The sequence below is a fragment of the Humulus lupulus genome, chromosome X, assembly GCF_963169125.1.
Source record: "Humulus lupulus chromosome X, drHumLupu1.1, whole genome shotgun sequence".
Classification (NCBI taxonomy): Eukaryota; Viridiplantae; Streptophyta; class Magnoliopsida; order Rosales; family Cannabaceae; genus Humulus; species Humulus lupulus.
The window spans coordinates 201022877-201034313 of record NC_084802.1 but is presented as its reverse complement, the minus strand read 5'-3'; the positions used below and the strand labels follow the sequence as shown (position 1 = coordinate 201034313).

At 39.3% G+C, this 11437-nt stretch overlaps 1 protein-coding gene across 1 annotated transcript; it reads left to right on the top strand.

Moving 5' to 3' along the window:
- The first annotated feature begins 1291 nt into the window (after positions 1-1291).
- LOC133806628 (uncharacterized mitochondrial protein AtMg00810-like) lies at positions 1292-2203 on the top strand. Its single transcript, XM_062244722.1, has one exon. It carries the CDS (start codon positions 1292-1294, stop codon positions 2201-2203), a length of 912 nt encoding a protein of 303 aa, XP_062100706.1.
- The last annotated feature ends 9234 nt before the right edge of the window (positions 2204-11437 follow it).

Here is an 11437-nt window from a genome sequence, read left to right as displayed (position 1 = left end):
GAACAGACAATGGCAGTGAATACACATCAGATGAATTTTCTCACTACCTACAAGAGTGTCGCATACGCCCTCAATTCACATGTGATAATACTCCACAACAGAATGGAGTAGCTGAGAGGAAGAATCGACACCTTGCAGAGATATGTCAAAGCATGCGACATGCGAAGAATGTTCCAGGAAGATTTTGGGCAGAAGGTATGAAGACAGCAGCTCATGTGATCAATAGACTTCCCCAAGCAAAGTTAGGGTTCATTTCACCCTTTGAGAAACTGTGGGGTTGTAAACCTGCAGTAAGTCACTTTCGAGTGTTTGGCTGTGTATGCTACATGTTCGTGCCAAGTCATCTACCTAGCAAATTTGACAAGAAGGCAATTCGATGTATCTTTGTGGGATACGATAGCCAAAGGAAAGGGTGGAAGTGCTGCGATCCTAATACTGGAAAATATTATACGTCAAGGAATGTGGTATTTGATGAAGCCTCATCATGGTGGTCTCCACAAAAGGAAGAGTTGCCAGATTCTAGAGAAATAGAAGACACTTTGCAAAAGAAGATGGGGGAGCAAATTGTTGAGCTACATTCGACTCCAGAAATGGATGAAGAAAAAAAAAGTGAGGAAGACAACAAAGAGGCAACACAAAGTCCCTGGCAAACAGGAGTGCATCAAAGAGCAGCAGACGATGCAAGTGATATTCAACTTGAAGATGTAAGCCCACAACCTTGGAGATCAACAAGAGCACGGAAGTTGAATCCTAAGTACACTAATGCTGGTGTAGCCGAAGAAGAAAAGTTTAGAGAACCAGATACATATGAAGAAGCATCCTAGAATATTAAATGGATAGAAGTTATGAAAGAAAAGATAAGTGCACTAGAGAAGAATCAAACTTGGGAGCTAGTGCCAAAGCCAAAGGAAGTAAAACCCATTTCCTACAAATGGGTATACAAGGTAAAAACTCGTCCTAATGGATCGATTGAGAGATATAAAGCCCGGTTAGTAGCTCGTGGATTCTCTCAACAGTATGGGCTAGACTATGATGAGACGTTCAGCCCAGTTTCCAAGATTACAATAGTACGAGTCCTGCTGGTGCTTGCAGCATGTAAAGACTGGAGACTATGGCAGATGGATGTGAAGAATGCCTTTCTACATGGAGAGTTAGATCGAGAAATAAAAATGGTCCAACAAAGAGGATTTGAGGATAAAGTTCATCCTGAGTATGTTTGTAAACTGAAAAGGCGCTCTATGGATTAAAGCAGGCTCCAAGAGCATGGTATGGCAAGATTGCTAAGTTCTTAATGGAGAGTGGATATGTCATGGCACATGCAGATTCAAGCTTATTTGTTAAAGTAAAGGAAGCAAAGATCGCAAAATTTTTGGTATATGTTGATGTCCTCATCATCACTGGCGATGATGAAGCAGAAATTTGTCAAACAAAGGAGAACTTGTCAGTTTTCTTTCAAATGAAGGAACTTGGAGAATTGAAACACTTCCTTGGATTAGAAGTTGATCAAACTAAGGAAGGTTTATTTCTCTGTCAACAAAAGTACGCAAGAGATTTATTGCAAAGGTTTGGAATGCTCGAGTGCAAGCCCATCTCAACACCTATGGAAACTAATGCCAAGTTATGCGCGCATGAAGGGAAGGACTTGCAAGATGGAGTAATGTACCGACAGCTGGTTGGTAGCCTAATTTATCTAAGATTGACTCAGCCAGATATCTCGTATGTAGTTGGCATAGCAAGTTGGTATATGCAACGCCCAAGGAAACCTCATTTGGAAGCAGTCCGAAGAATGCTAAGGTATGTCAAAGATGAGGTTAAGATAGTTGGATACTGTGATGCTGATTATGCTGGAGATCATGATACCCGTCGATCAACTACTGGGTATGTATTCAAGCTTGGATCTGGAGCTATATCTTGGTGTAGCAACAGGCAACCAACAGTGTCTTTGTCAACCACTGAAGCAGAATATAGAGCATCAGCACTGGCAGCTCAGGAAATTACATGGTTGATGCAATTGATGAAGGATCTACATCCGTTAAAAGATTATGTAATGCTGTTTTATTGTGATAATCAATCTACTATTCGCCTAGCAGAAAATCCAGTTTTTCATGCTCGAACAAAGTATGTGGAAGTGCATTATCATTTTATGAGAGAAAAAGTACTACAAGAAAAGCTAAAGATGCACAAAGTAAAGAGCGAATACTAGGTAGCAGACTTGTTGACCAAAGGGCTTAATGCTACAAGATTTGAGAAACTTAGATAACAACTCAATATGAAGAGTCGGTGTTGAGGGGGAGTGTTAAAGTCACCACCGACTTTAATAGTTCTAGAATTTCCTACAAATAATATAATAGCTAGATGTTTCTAGCATTTTGGGCCAAGCCCATTGAAATATTATTTTATCTAAGATGTCTAGAAAATGGCCATGCTTTGTAGAAGCTTCAAGAGTTTTTAGTCATACAATTTGCTAGAAATTTCTAACATATAATGGTAGGTTGTGGCAACCAACTTTAGAACAATATAAATAGGGACCTTAGGTCCCTTTCAAGTGTGTCTAAGATTGTAGCAAAGTGAGTGTCCCAAAAGTGAGTCTAAGTGAGTCCTATATATATATATATATAAGTATGTCTAAAAAGAGTGTGAGAGAAGTTAAAAGTGAGTGCTCTAAAACAAAGTGTGTAAGTGTTTAGAGTGTGTTGTGATAAAATATTGTATTCAAGTCTTGGTGTAATTACTTTTTGTAATAATAAAGTGATTATGTTTTCACGTGTTGTGGTGTTCAACAAAATATACTCAATATTTTTAAAATGTTGCACTTTTATACCTATTTTTCATTATTTTGATAAATAATAAGAAAGTGAATGTAAAATATAGGATTTTAATTTTTGTTTATTTTTAAAAAAAATTCTTTCTTATTATTTCTCAAAATAACTATTTTAAATTTAACATTAATAAATATTTTATTAAATTAATAAAAATGATTTAAAATAATTAAAAACTTATATATTTTCATATATTTAAAATATAGTTTTTTTTTTAAAAAAAGTAAAGGAAAAATATAAGTTTTAATTATTTTGAAAAATTTACTAATCTTTTTTTATTATTATTATTTTGAAAGTGAAAATAATTTAAAATTTTAGAAAGAACTAAAATCCTATATGTTGATTGGTTTTTTAGCCAACTGACTCAGAGTCAAATAATTAATTAGAGAACTTTCAATTAGACAATCAATGCACCATAAATGAGCCAAAAAATGAGCAATAAATAATAATAAAAAAACACCAGGATTTATAGAGGTTCGGCCACAAGGATTGGTAACGACATACTTCCTTTTAGATTTGTATTGATCTTAAGGGTTTACACAAAGTAACCAGTGAATTAATACAGGTAGATTTGTAAGTGTAAATAACAATACAGAACGATCGAATCATGGCTAAGTACCAAGCCAGGCTGCATGGTATGTTTTTAATATTGGTTGGTAGGCAATTTCTCTGAACCCCCTTCACTGTGGTAGAGGGTTCGTATTTATACTGCTTCTGTCGTCCAAGAGTTGCGCCCGAGCGTAACTGATGGGAAATATCCTTATATTCTCGTAGGTAGTTACAGTCCTATTTGTTAGGAGGTTTGACCAAGTCTTCAGGGATGTTGGACGCTTTTTGCGGGTGGTTGGGCGATTCTTGCGGAGTGCTAATGGAGAGTGTAACTGCTTTCATCCGGGCAGGTATGTTTGTTCGTAATACCAACTAGCTGCTCTCCTAGCAAGCGTACCGAGCAGTGGCCATTACACTAACCAGTAAGTTTTCTGGGGCTCCTATCGAGCAGCTGAGCTTCTAGAGATAGTATATCGAGTAGTAACTGGTCGTATACCCTACAGGTATACACCAACCAACCTGTCGGGGAGTCTGCCCAGCCTACTCCATGTGTCAATTCTGGTGCCACGCCATACATGTCAATTTTGGGATAACATTTTCCCCCCAAGTTTGCAATGATGTAAAGGCAACATGAAAACTTTTCTTCTGGGACCATACTGTCCAACCTGGTCAGGGGTACACGCCCCTTTCTACGTGGCATAACATTTGGAGTAGTTAATAGCCTTAGTATTTCCAAGAAATAACCTTTTAGTTTTTCCCGCCTCTTTTTGGAACCATGAAGCGCCATAATGCTCCTCTACTAATTGTACCGTGCAGTTACCAAAAAGTGGCTGACATACCTAACGGTTTAGGCGACGTGATTGGAAGGACATGCTAATGTGTTTGGGGAGGAATGCCTACAGCAGTTGAAGAGACGACTCATTAATGTCGTGAGAGGAGAGAAGATGTTGCATCTGGCTTATAAATAACATCTTTCTTCCCTAATATCATTTTACTCTCTCCCTCTTCTAGACATTACCAGTACTCGGAGATCTTCGAACCTCAAACTCCCACACCGACCATTGCTCAGTCGTGCTCTACCGAGGCTCTTTACACCGCACTCGCTCCAGTCGCTTGCTACCAGTAAGTCTTCCATTTTCCCTTTTGTTATTCCTGGAAGTCATGCATAATGCTTTCTTTTTTCTTTACATTTTTTCAATTGTGACCATGGGTAACTTTCTTGATAAATCCCTAGATTTCTTGAATAAATGTTGCTTGAATCTGTAAATATAGATGAATATTTTGAGTAGCTTTTGGCCTAGGTAATCTATTTGAACCATTTTAACGTCCCTTTTTCTGTTGATTTACGCTCGGTGTTCTTGAAGAACATGAAGAACACTACTCAAAAAACTTTTTTGGAGAAAACCCTCCACTTTCTCGAGTTCACCTACTTTTAATCTGATGTGCCTTCTGTTTGGTATGTTGTCCCGTGTTTGTTCTGGGCTGGTCGGTATAACCTATGACATCCTTACCGACCAACACTGTTCGGTGCTCTCACCTCACCTTTCCCTTTTTCTTGTATACGCAGAGGGAAGGTGACCACTAAATCGGATTGTAACTCATCACTTGGAACAATTAATGACTCGCAAACAAACTAACCATGGTACGAAGGAGGAAGATTCCCATGTGGCATGTTGTGCCACCGCCGGGGATGCAAAGGAGGTCCCACCCACTGAGGAAGAGCTGAGCACCTCAAGGCAGGAATGAGAAGCTAAAACAGACTATGCCACAGAGATACCGAGGCCATTCTTAACCCTGCCTCTGAGACAACGGAGGTCTCCCTGTACGTAGCTCCTGCTAGCACTATTTCTGACAAATAGTTGCAGAACATCCTCAAACCTATTGCTGTACAGACTACCGAGCACCCTGGAGCCCAATACTACGTATAGAGCAGATTTCATATTAACGCTGGTGCCACCCTTCCACTTCTGCCACACTGAATCAGTCCTAAGGGCATGCAGTTCCTCTCGACTCTCTATGTTTTGTACAAATCCTTAAACTGTCCACTGTCGACTGCACATGAAATAAATTATCTCTTTGACCTCAATTCCAACCCTCAATAAGGTAGGTCAAGGTATTTTTACTTTAGTCACCGAGACTCCAACATTTACTAAGCGAATACTGAAGATATCTCCAAGGTTGGGGAGTATGCCAGCCAATACTTCGTCATAGAAAACATTGTTGCTAATCACCTGTCCTTCAGTCGCAACGACCCCTTTTGCTGGCCGGCCCCCACCAGAGAGATGGAGATAAAGGCCAAAGAACTAGCTGCTCTGGACCCTTACCATAAAGATCCGGTGGCCTTGACCACCGCAGAAAGAGTTGTATCTATTGGGCTATACCCTGATCCTAAGAAGAAGGCCAAGGGTGCCACCCCTACCAAGAAATCGCCTAGGAAACCTCCCTTCAGTGCTAGTTCGCCCAGTCCACCACCTAGAAAGAAGCAAACCAAGTCATCAACTCCTCCGTCCAGAACCTGCATAACCCACCGAACAAGAAGCTTGGCCGGAATCGCTATCAAGGAGCTTGTTGAGCAAGGTGCTCTCAAAACTGTTGTTGCCCCACGGCCTGGAAATGGCAAGCAGGCTGCAATAGAGCATATAAATTCAGACTCATCAAGCAGTGATGGGGATCTTCCACTCGAGGCAACCGACTGATCGGGGGAAACCAAAGAGGGTGATCTGATTCTCTTCTCACAACTTGCTTTTACTTTTGCTTAATTATGATTTTTTGCTTGCTCTAACCCTGCTCGACACCTTTATTAATCTTTTTCTTTTATTTTGCAAATATGTCGTCTATATTTTTCTAGAAGTTTTCCCAGAAGCATATAGGTGATCCTAGCAGTGAAGATCCCTCAGCCAAGTGTCAGACAGCTGACCCACCTGTTGAAGCTACCGAGCGGGTCGAGAAGACCCCTGATAAGACTTCCTCTCAGAAAAGGCACATACACCATCATGCAAATCTGGCGAAAGAAAAGGACTTTCTGCCGAGGAGGTTACCCGTACAGCCACTGTACCAGAGCTGGCCAGCCTGAGCAAAGCTTCAGAACGCGCTGTTAAGGACCCTACTGAGGAGGTCCACGAGTCTTTCAAGAAAGCCCTGCCCATCTAACAAGGACATATAAAAAGGTGTCCACCTCCCAAGCTGAATTCATGGATACCCTCGATATCAAATCCCTGGATTACATCACTAGCATTGGTCTTCAGGATGTTGCTAGGGTAAATAATTGTTCTGCTTGTTGTTTAACTAATCTTTCTCTTTTGTTACTTGTTCTAAATTTCTTCTTTTCATATAGCAGAGTATGCTGGCTCTCAGCTACGCTCATTACCAAGCCAAGGGGTGAGCAAACATGTGATTGGCTTACTAAAAAAAGAGTCCGAGGACAAAGCTTCTCAAGTTGCCCAACTGACCCAACAAGTTAGAAATCTTCAGCAGACCTTCGAATATATTTCCAAAGAAAACGAGGGACTCAAGACTGTCATCGAGTAGAGGAATCTTGATGTCAATCGACTGGAGAGAAGGGTGGAGGAGCTGAAGGACATTGCCGTGAAGAATGGTGCCGAGGGCAGAGACATTCAGGAAGAGAGGGATGAACTAGCGAAGGCTCACGATGAAGAGAAAGCTGGCAGGGTCACTGATGCCACGGCCTACGAGGCTTTTGGCATGAGCATTTTCTATGACTTATGGGTGTGCAATAAGGGGATGGATTACAGTTATTTGTTGGAGGCTCTCGATGAGCTTATGCAATACTAGACTAAGCGAGAACAAGCCTAGGCCCATACTGTTTCCACCGAATAGGTTCCAGTTGTCTAGGATCTTGCTTTTTCTATTGCCGAACAAGATAACCCTTCTGCTCCTGAGGATTCTATTCTGCCTTCTGGTATGAATGCTTCGACTGGCACTTCTGCTCCTGCCGACCAGCCTCAAGACCAACCAACCGGTCAACTTCAAGACCCTTGAAACACTTTGTTTTTTTAGCTTTTCTTTATTGTTGCAAAGACAAAAATGGCTGAGCTGAGAAACCTGAAATCTCGAGCAATCTTTTACTTTGGTGAAAACAACATTGTTGAGTCAAGCAGCCTTTAATCTCGAGCAATATTTTACCTTTCTATAAAATGCTTCTTGTCTTAACTATATATTTGCTCATGCCTTTATTTTTTTCTTGCTACTCGGTGTATACTTTTTTTTGGAACTATGCGGCTCTGTAAATCAGAGCTGTTCAATTTTTTCAAATGAGTTGTAAACAAAAACTGTTCAACCCTATCTATAGAAATTGTTTTATGGCCCTTTTTTTTGTCTGGTATATACCAAACAACGCCCAAGAACTTAAACATTAATAAAGATTAACGTTTCTAAGTCTTTTTTATTACGTACTTTTCTCTCTACTTGTCCATGTATGACTATGGTGCCCCCAAGTGACCGAGTTGGATTCATAACTCGTGGGTTATCCTCTTGGTCATTTGCTAATTGACCAGAGTTGTTCGTAATAACCTGTTGGGGGTACTTGGGTTTGCCAAAACCTATAAAGGTTTCATACACTGCCGATAATCTGTGAAATAAATCACTACTTAGCAAGATAATCATTGTAAAAATAAGGCTTGTACAAATGGACAAAAATCGTGTCTTATTGATTACAAATTAACCATACAAGTTGTGTTGTTGCAATGTAGCTTACATTCATAAATATTAATTATTACAATAAATGGGAAAATCGTGCCTGTGCATAATTAATATAGTGAACTTGAGCTGGTCGGTAGTATGGGCAGTTTATGCCTGTACCAACCAGTCAACAATCACTTAAAAGTGATCTTTCTTGGTAGTACTTCCTCGGGTGTTCTCCATTCCAGTAACAGGGGACAGGTACTAACTGGAGATCTTGGTCATACCGTGCTAGCTTGTACGTGTCGGGCGGTACTATTTCTGTAACCTGGTAAGGACCTTCCCAGCTTCGCCCTAGCACTCCTATTGATAGGGGTGTGCACGGTTTGGTTTGGTGCGGTTTAGAAGAATTTTGAAACCAAACCGCTCAAGCTATTTTTTCAAAATGAAAAACCAAACCAAACCATTAAAATTAAAAAACCAAACCAAACCAAACCTTAAATAAATAGTTTTGTGCGGTTTGGTTTGGTTTTAACCATATAACCAAATTATTAAAAATTATTCTTTTTTTATTATAAAATAATTAAGTAAATAATTATATTTAAATAATAATAATTTTAGCTTTAGCTTTTAAGACCATAAAAGTCTTCAAGAATCTTATTGTCTTTGTTGTTGTAAGTTTAAATATTTTGAATCATTTTATAGAAGTGAGAAAAAGAAATGTTTACTTTCTAAACAATGTGGGACTTTACATTTCTCTTGTTTTAGTTTTGGAAACTTGTGCACGTATTAAATATTACTAAAAACATATCCTAAACAATTAAATTGTTTGACTTGGATGGTTTATTAGACTTTATTTTAACTTAAGTGCAGGGGTTCAAACCTTTGAACCGTCATTTCTACAAATTATTTTTTTAGAAAAAATCACGGTCCGGTTCGGTTTAATTGGTTTTAAAAAATTAGAAACTGTGACCAAACTGTTAACGTTGAGTGGTCTGGTTAAACCGAACCATCAAAAACGGTTTCACCGATTACGGTTTTTGGCAGTTTGGTGCGGTGCAGTTTGGTTCCAAACCGCGATTTGCGGTTTATATGAACACCCCTACCAGTTAAGGCATCTCGAGTTTCTGGGAATATTCTTCGTAGGACTAGATCTCCCTTTTTGCTGGAGGGCAGCCAGGCGTATGTTTGACTTTTCACATCTTTCTTCAATCTAGTCTAAGGACTCGGCCAACAATTGGTGGTTACGATGTTTTTCGTATACTGTACGTCGATGAGATGGTGGATTCATCTCGACTGGCAGCATTACATCATACCCATACGTGAGTGCAAAGGGGGAATCACCGACAGCTGTTCGCACGGTAATCCTGTATGACCAAAGTACCTCAAGCAATCTCTCAGGCCAGTTTCATTTAGCCAATTCTAGATGCTTCTTTAGAGTGTCTTTGAAAGTTTTGTTAACTGCTTCTACCTGACCATTTGCTTGAGGATGCGAGACTGCTGAGAAACTTTTTGTGATGCCGTGCTTGGCACAGAAATCAGTGAACAGTTGGCTGTCAAACTGGGTGCTGTTGTCGGACACTATCTATAACACCCTGGATAACCAAGGTCGTTACACTGCGTGATTATAAAAGTGCAAACTTGCTAATCAAGTTGTATAGTTGAAAACGTGACCCTAAAGTCATAATTAGGTTAGGGTTAAACGATTTTGGTCATAAACAAGAAATTTTCTCATTAAAATAAATGTTTAATACATGGGATCCCAAAATAGGTTTTAAAGGATAGTTTATAAAATTTCAAAGTTTATATACAACCACAGGCCATTCTAATGGAAAAATAGACCTTTTAGGTTCTCCTGTCTCTGTACCATCCCCCGGTCGTGGTGGCCGATCAGCTGACTATGTACATTCAGCCCTAGAGCTCTCTAACTCAGGATTGGTCCACCTTGCCCTTGCCTTTACCTGCACCACGTATCACCTGTGAGCCAAGGCCCAGCAAGAAAACCATAATGCATATCATAAACGATAATTAACAGTTAGATAATTCACAGATCACCAAACAGATACTCAGCAAGTCACATTGCTCACATAATCAACGATATCAATATGCAAACCAATAATCATTCATCCAAATAATAAACATGACATAATCATTAGATTCATAACAATAAACATATAACACAATATCCAGGGTCGACGCCCTTAGGCCACACCCTCTGATTGTCCCATTGACTCCGGCTTGCTTAGGCCGAGCTAAGTGATTATATACATAACCTCAGCTACCAGTGGCCAAGTCGCGCCCTATGCGCAAATAGTGACTCCGACACTCTTAGGCCGTTTATCACATGTCCCCATGGCATAATACCATCTTATGACATTACATACAAGTTTAGGGAGCTCTTAGTCCCAACATAACCACATAACCGGGTGCATATTCTTACCTTTGATTCCAAGCAATTTGGTTAATAGAAATGATCCTTGAGCATGATCCCGTCCGAGCCTTAGCGTACACCTACTCACAACCGTAAAATAGAACCCTCATCAACAATCAATTCTGTAACCTAACTTCGAGACCAATCCCGAACCCTCAGAAGGCCCCAATTCCACCAAACAGGGTGGTGGAATCGTTTAATGACCCAACTATTTCTAAGACCTTGGACCATTAAGACTACAGGACATAACTACTATTTTTGAGAAAATATACATAAGAAATAATCATAACTTTATTAAAACTCCAAAATAAATATTGTGCAAATTACAAAATAAGATATAAAAGATGGTATGGGTACCCATTGTTTAATAAAACATAAAACATAAACTTTAATTCAATTGTTTAAAAGCAAAATTTGGAATTACAAAAGAAACATAAGACTAAATAAAGTCATCCTCAATCAACACGTAGTCAACGCAGTCCATTCATCCTTAACACACAAGTCAAGCTACCAAGAATCCTTCCGCCTTCCATATCTATTTTCCTGCATCACACTAAAAATAAAGGAGTGAGCCTAATGCCCAACAAGGAAAATCTATAAAAACATACATCATAAATCATAAGCATAAGACTATATCATATATTATAAAAACATATGACTATCAAAAACATATATCATATAGGACTACAATGGCCATCATACTTCTTGGGGCTCGTTAGCTAAGCAAGTCATATGCCCATAAATTCTTGGGGCTTGCTAGCTAAGCAAGTCATATGCCCATAAATTCTTGGGGCTTGCTAGCTAAACAAGTCATATGCCCAAGGACTATAAAACATACTATACATATACATATCATAACAATAACATATCATATCATAACATATTATAACATATAAGAATATAAAATCTATCCTATTTTCCTTACCAAAAGTCGGGATATTTGGGAACAAGAACGGGATTAGAAACTCCTATAAACCAACAGTAAAATGGTGAGAATCTC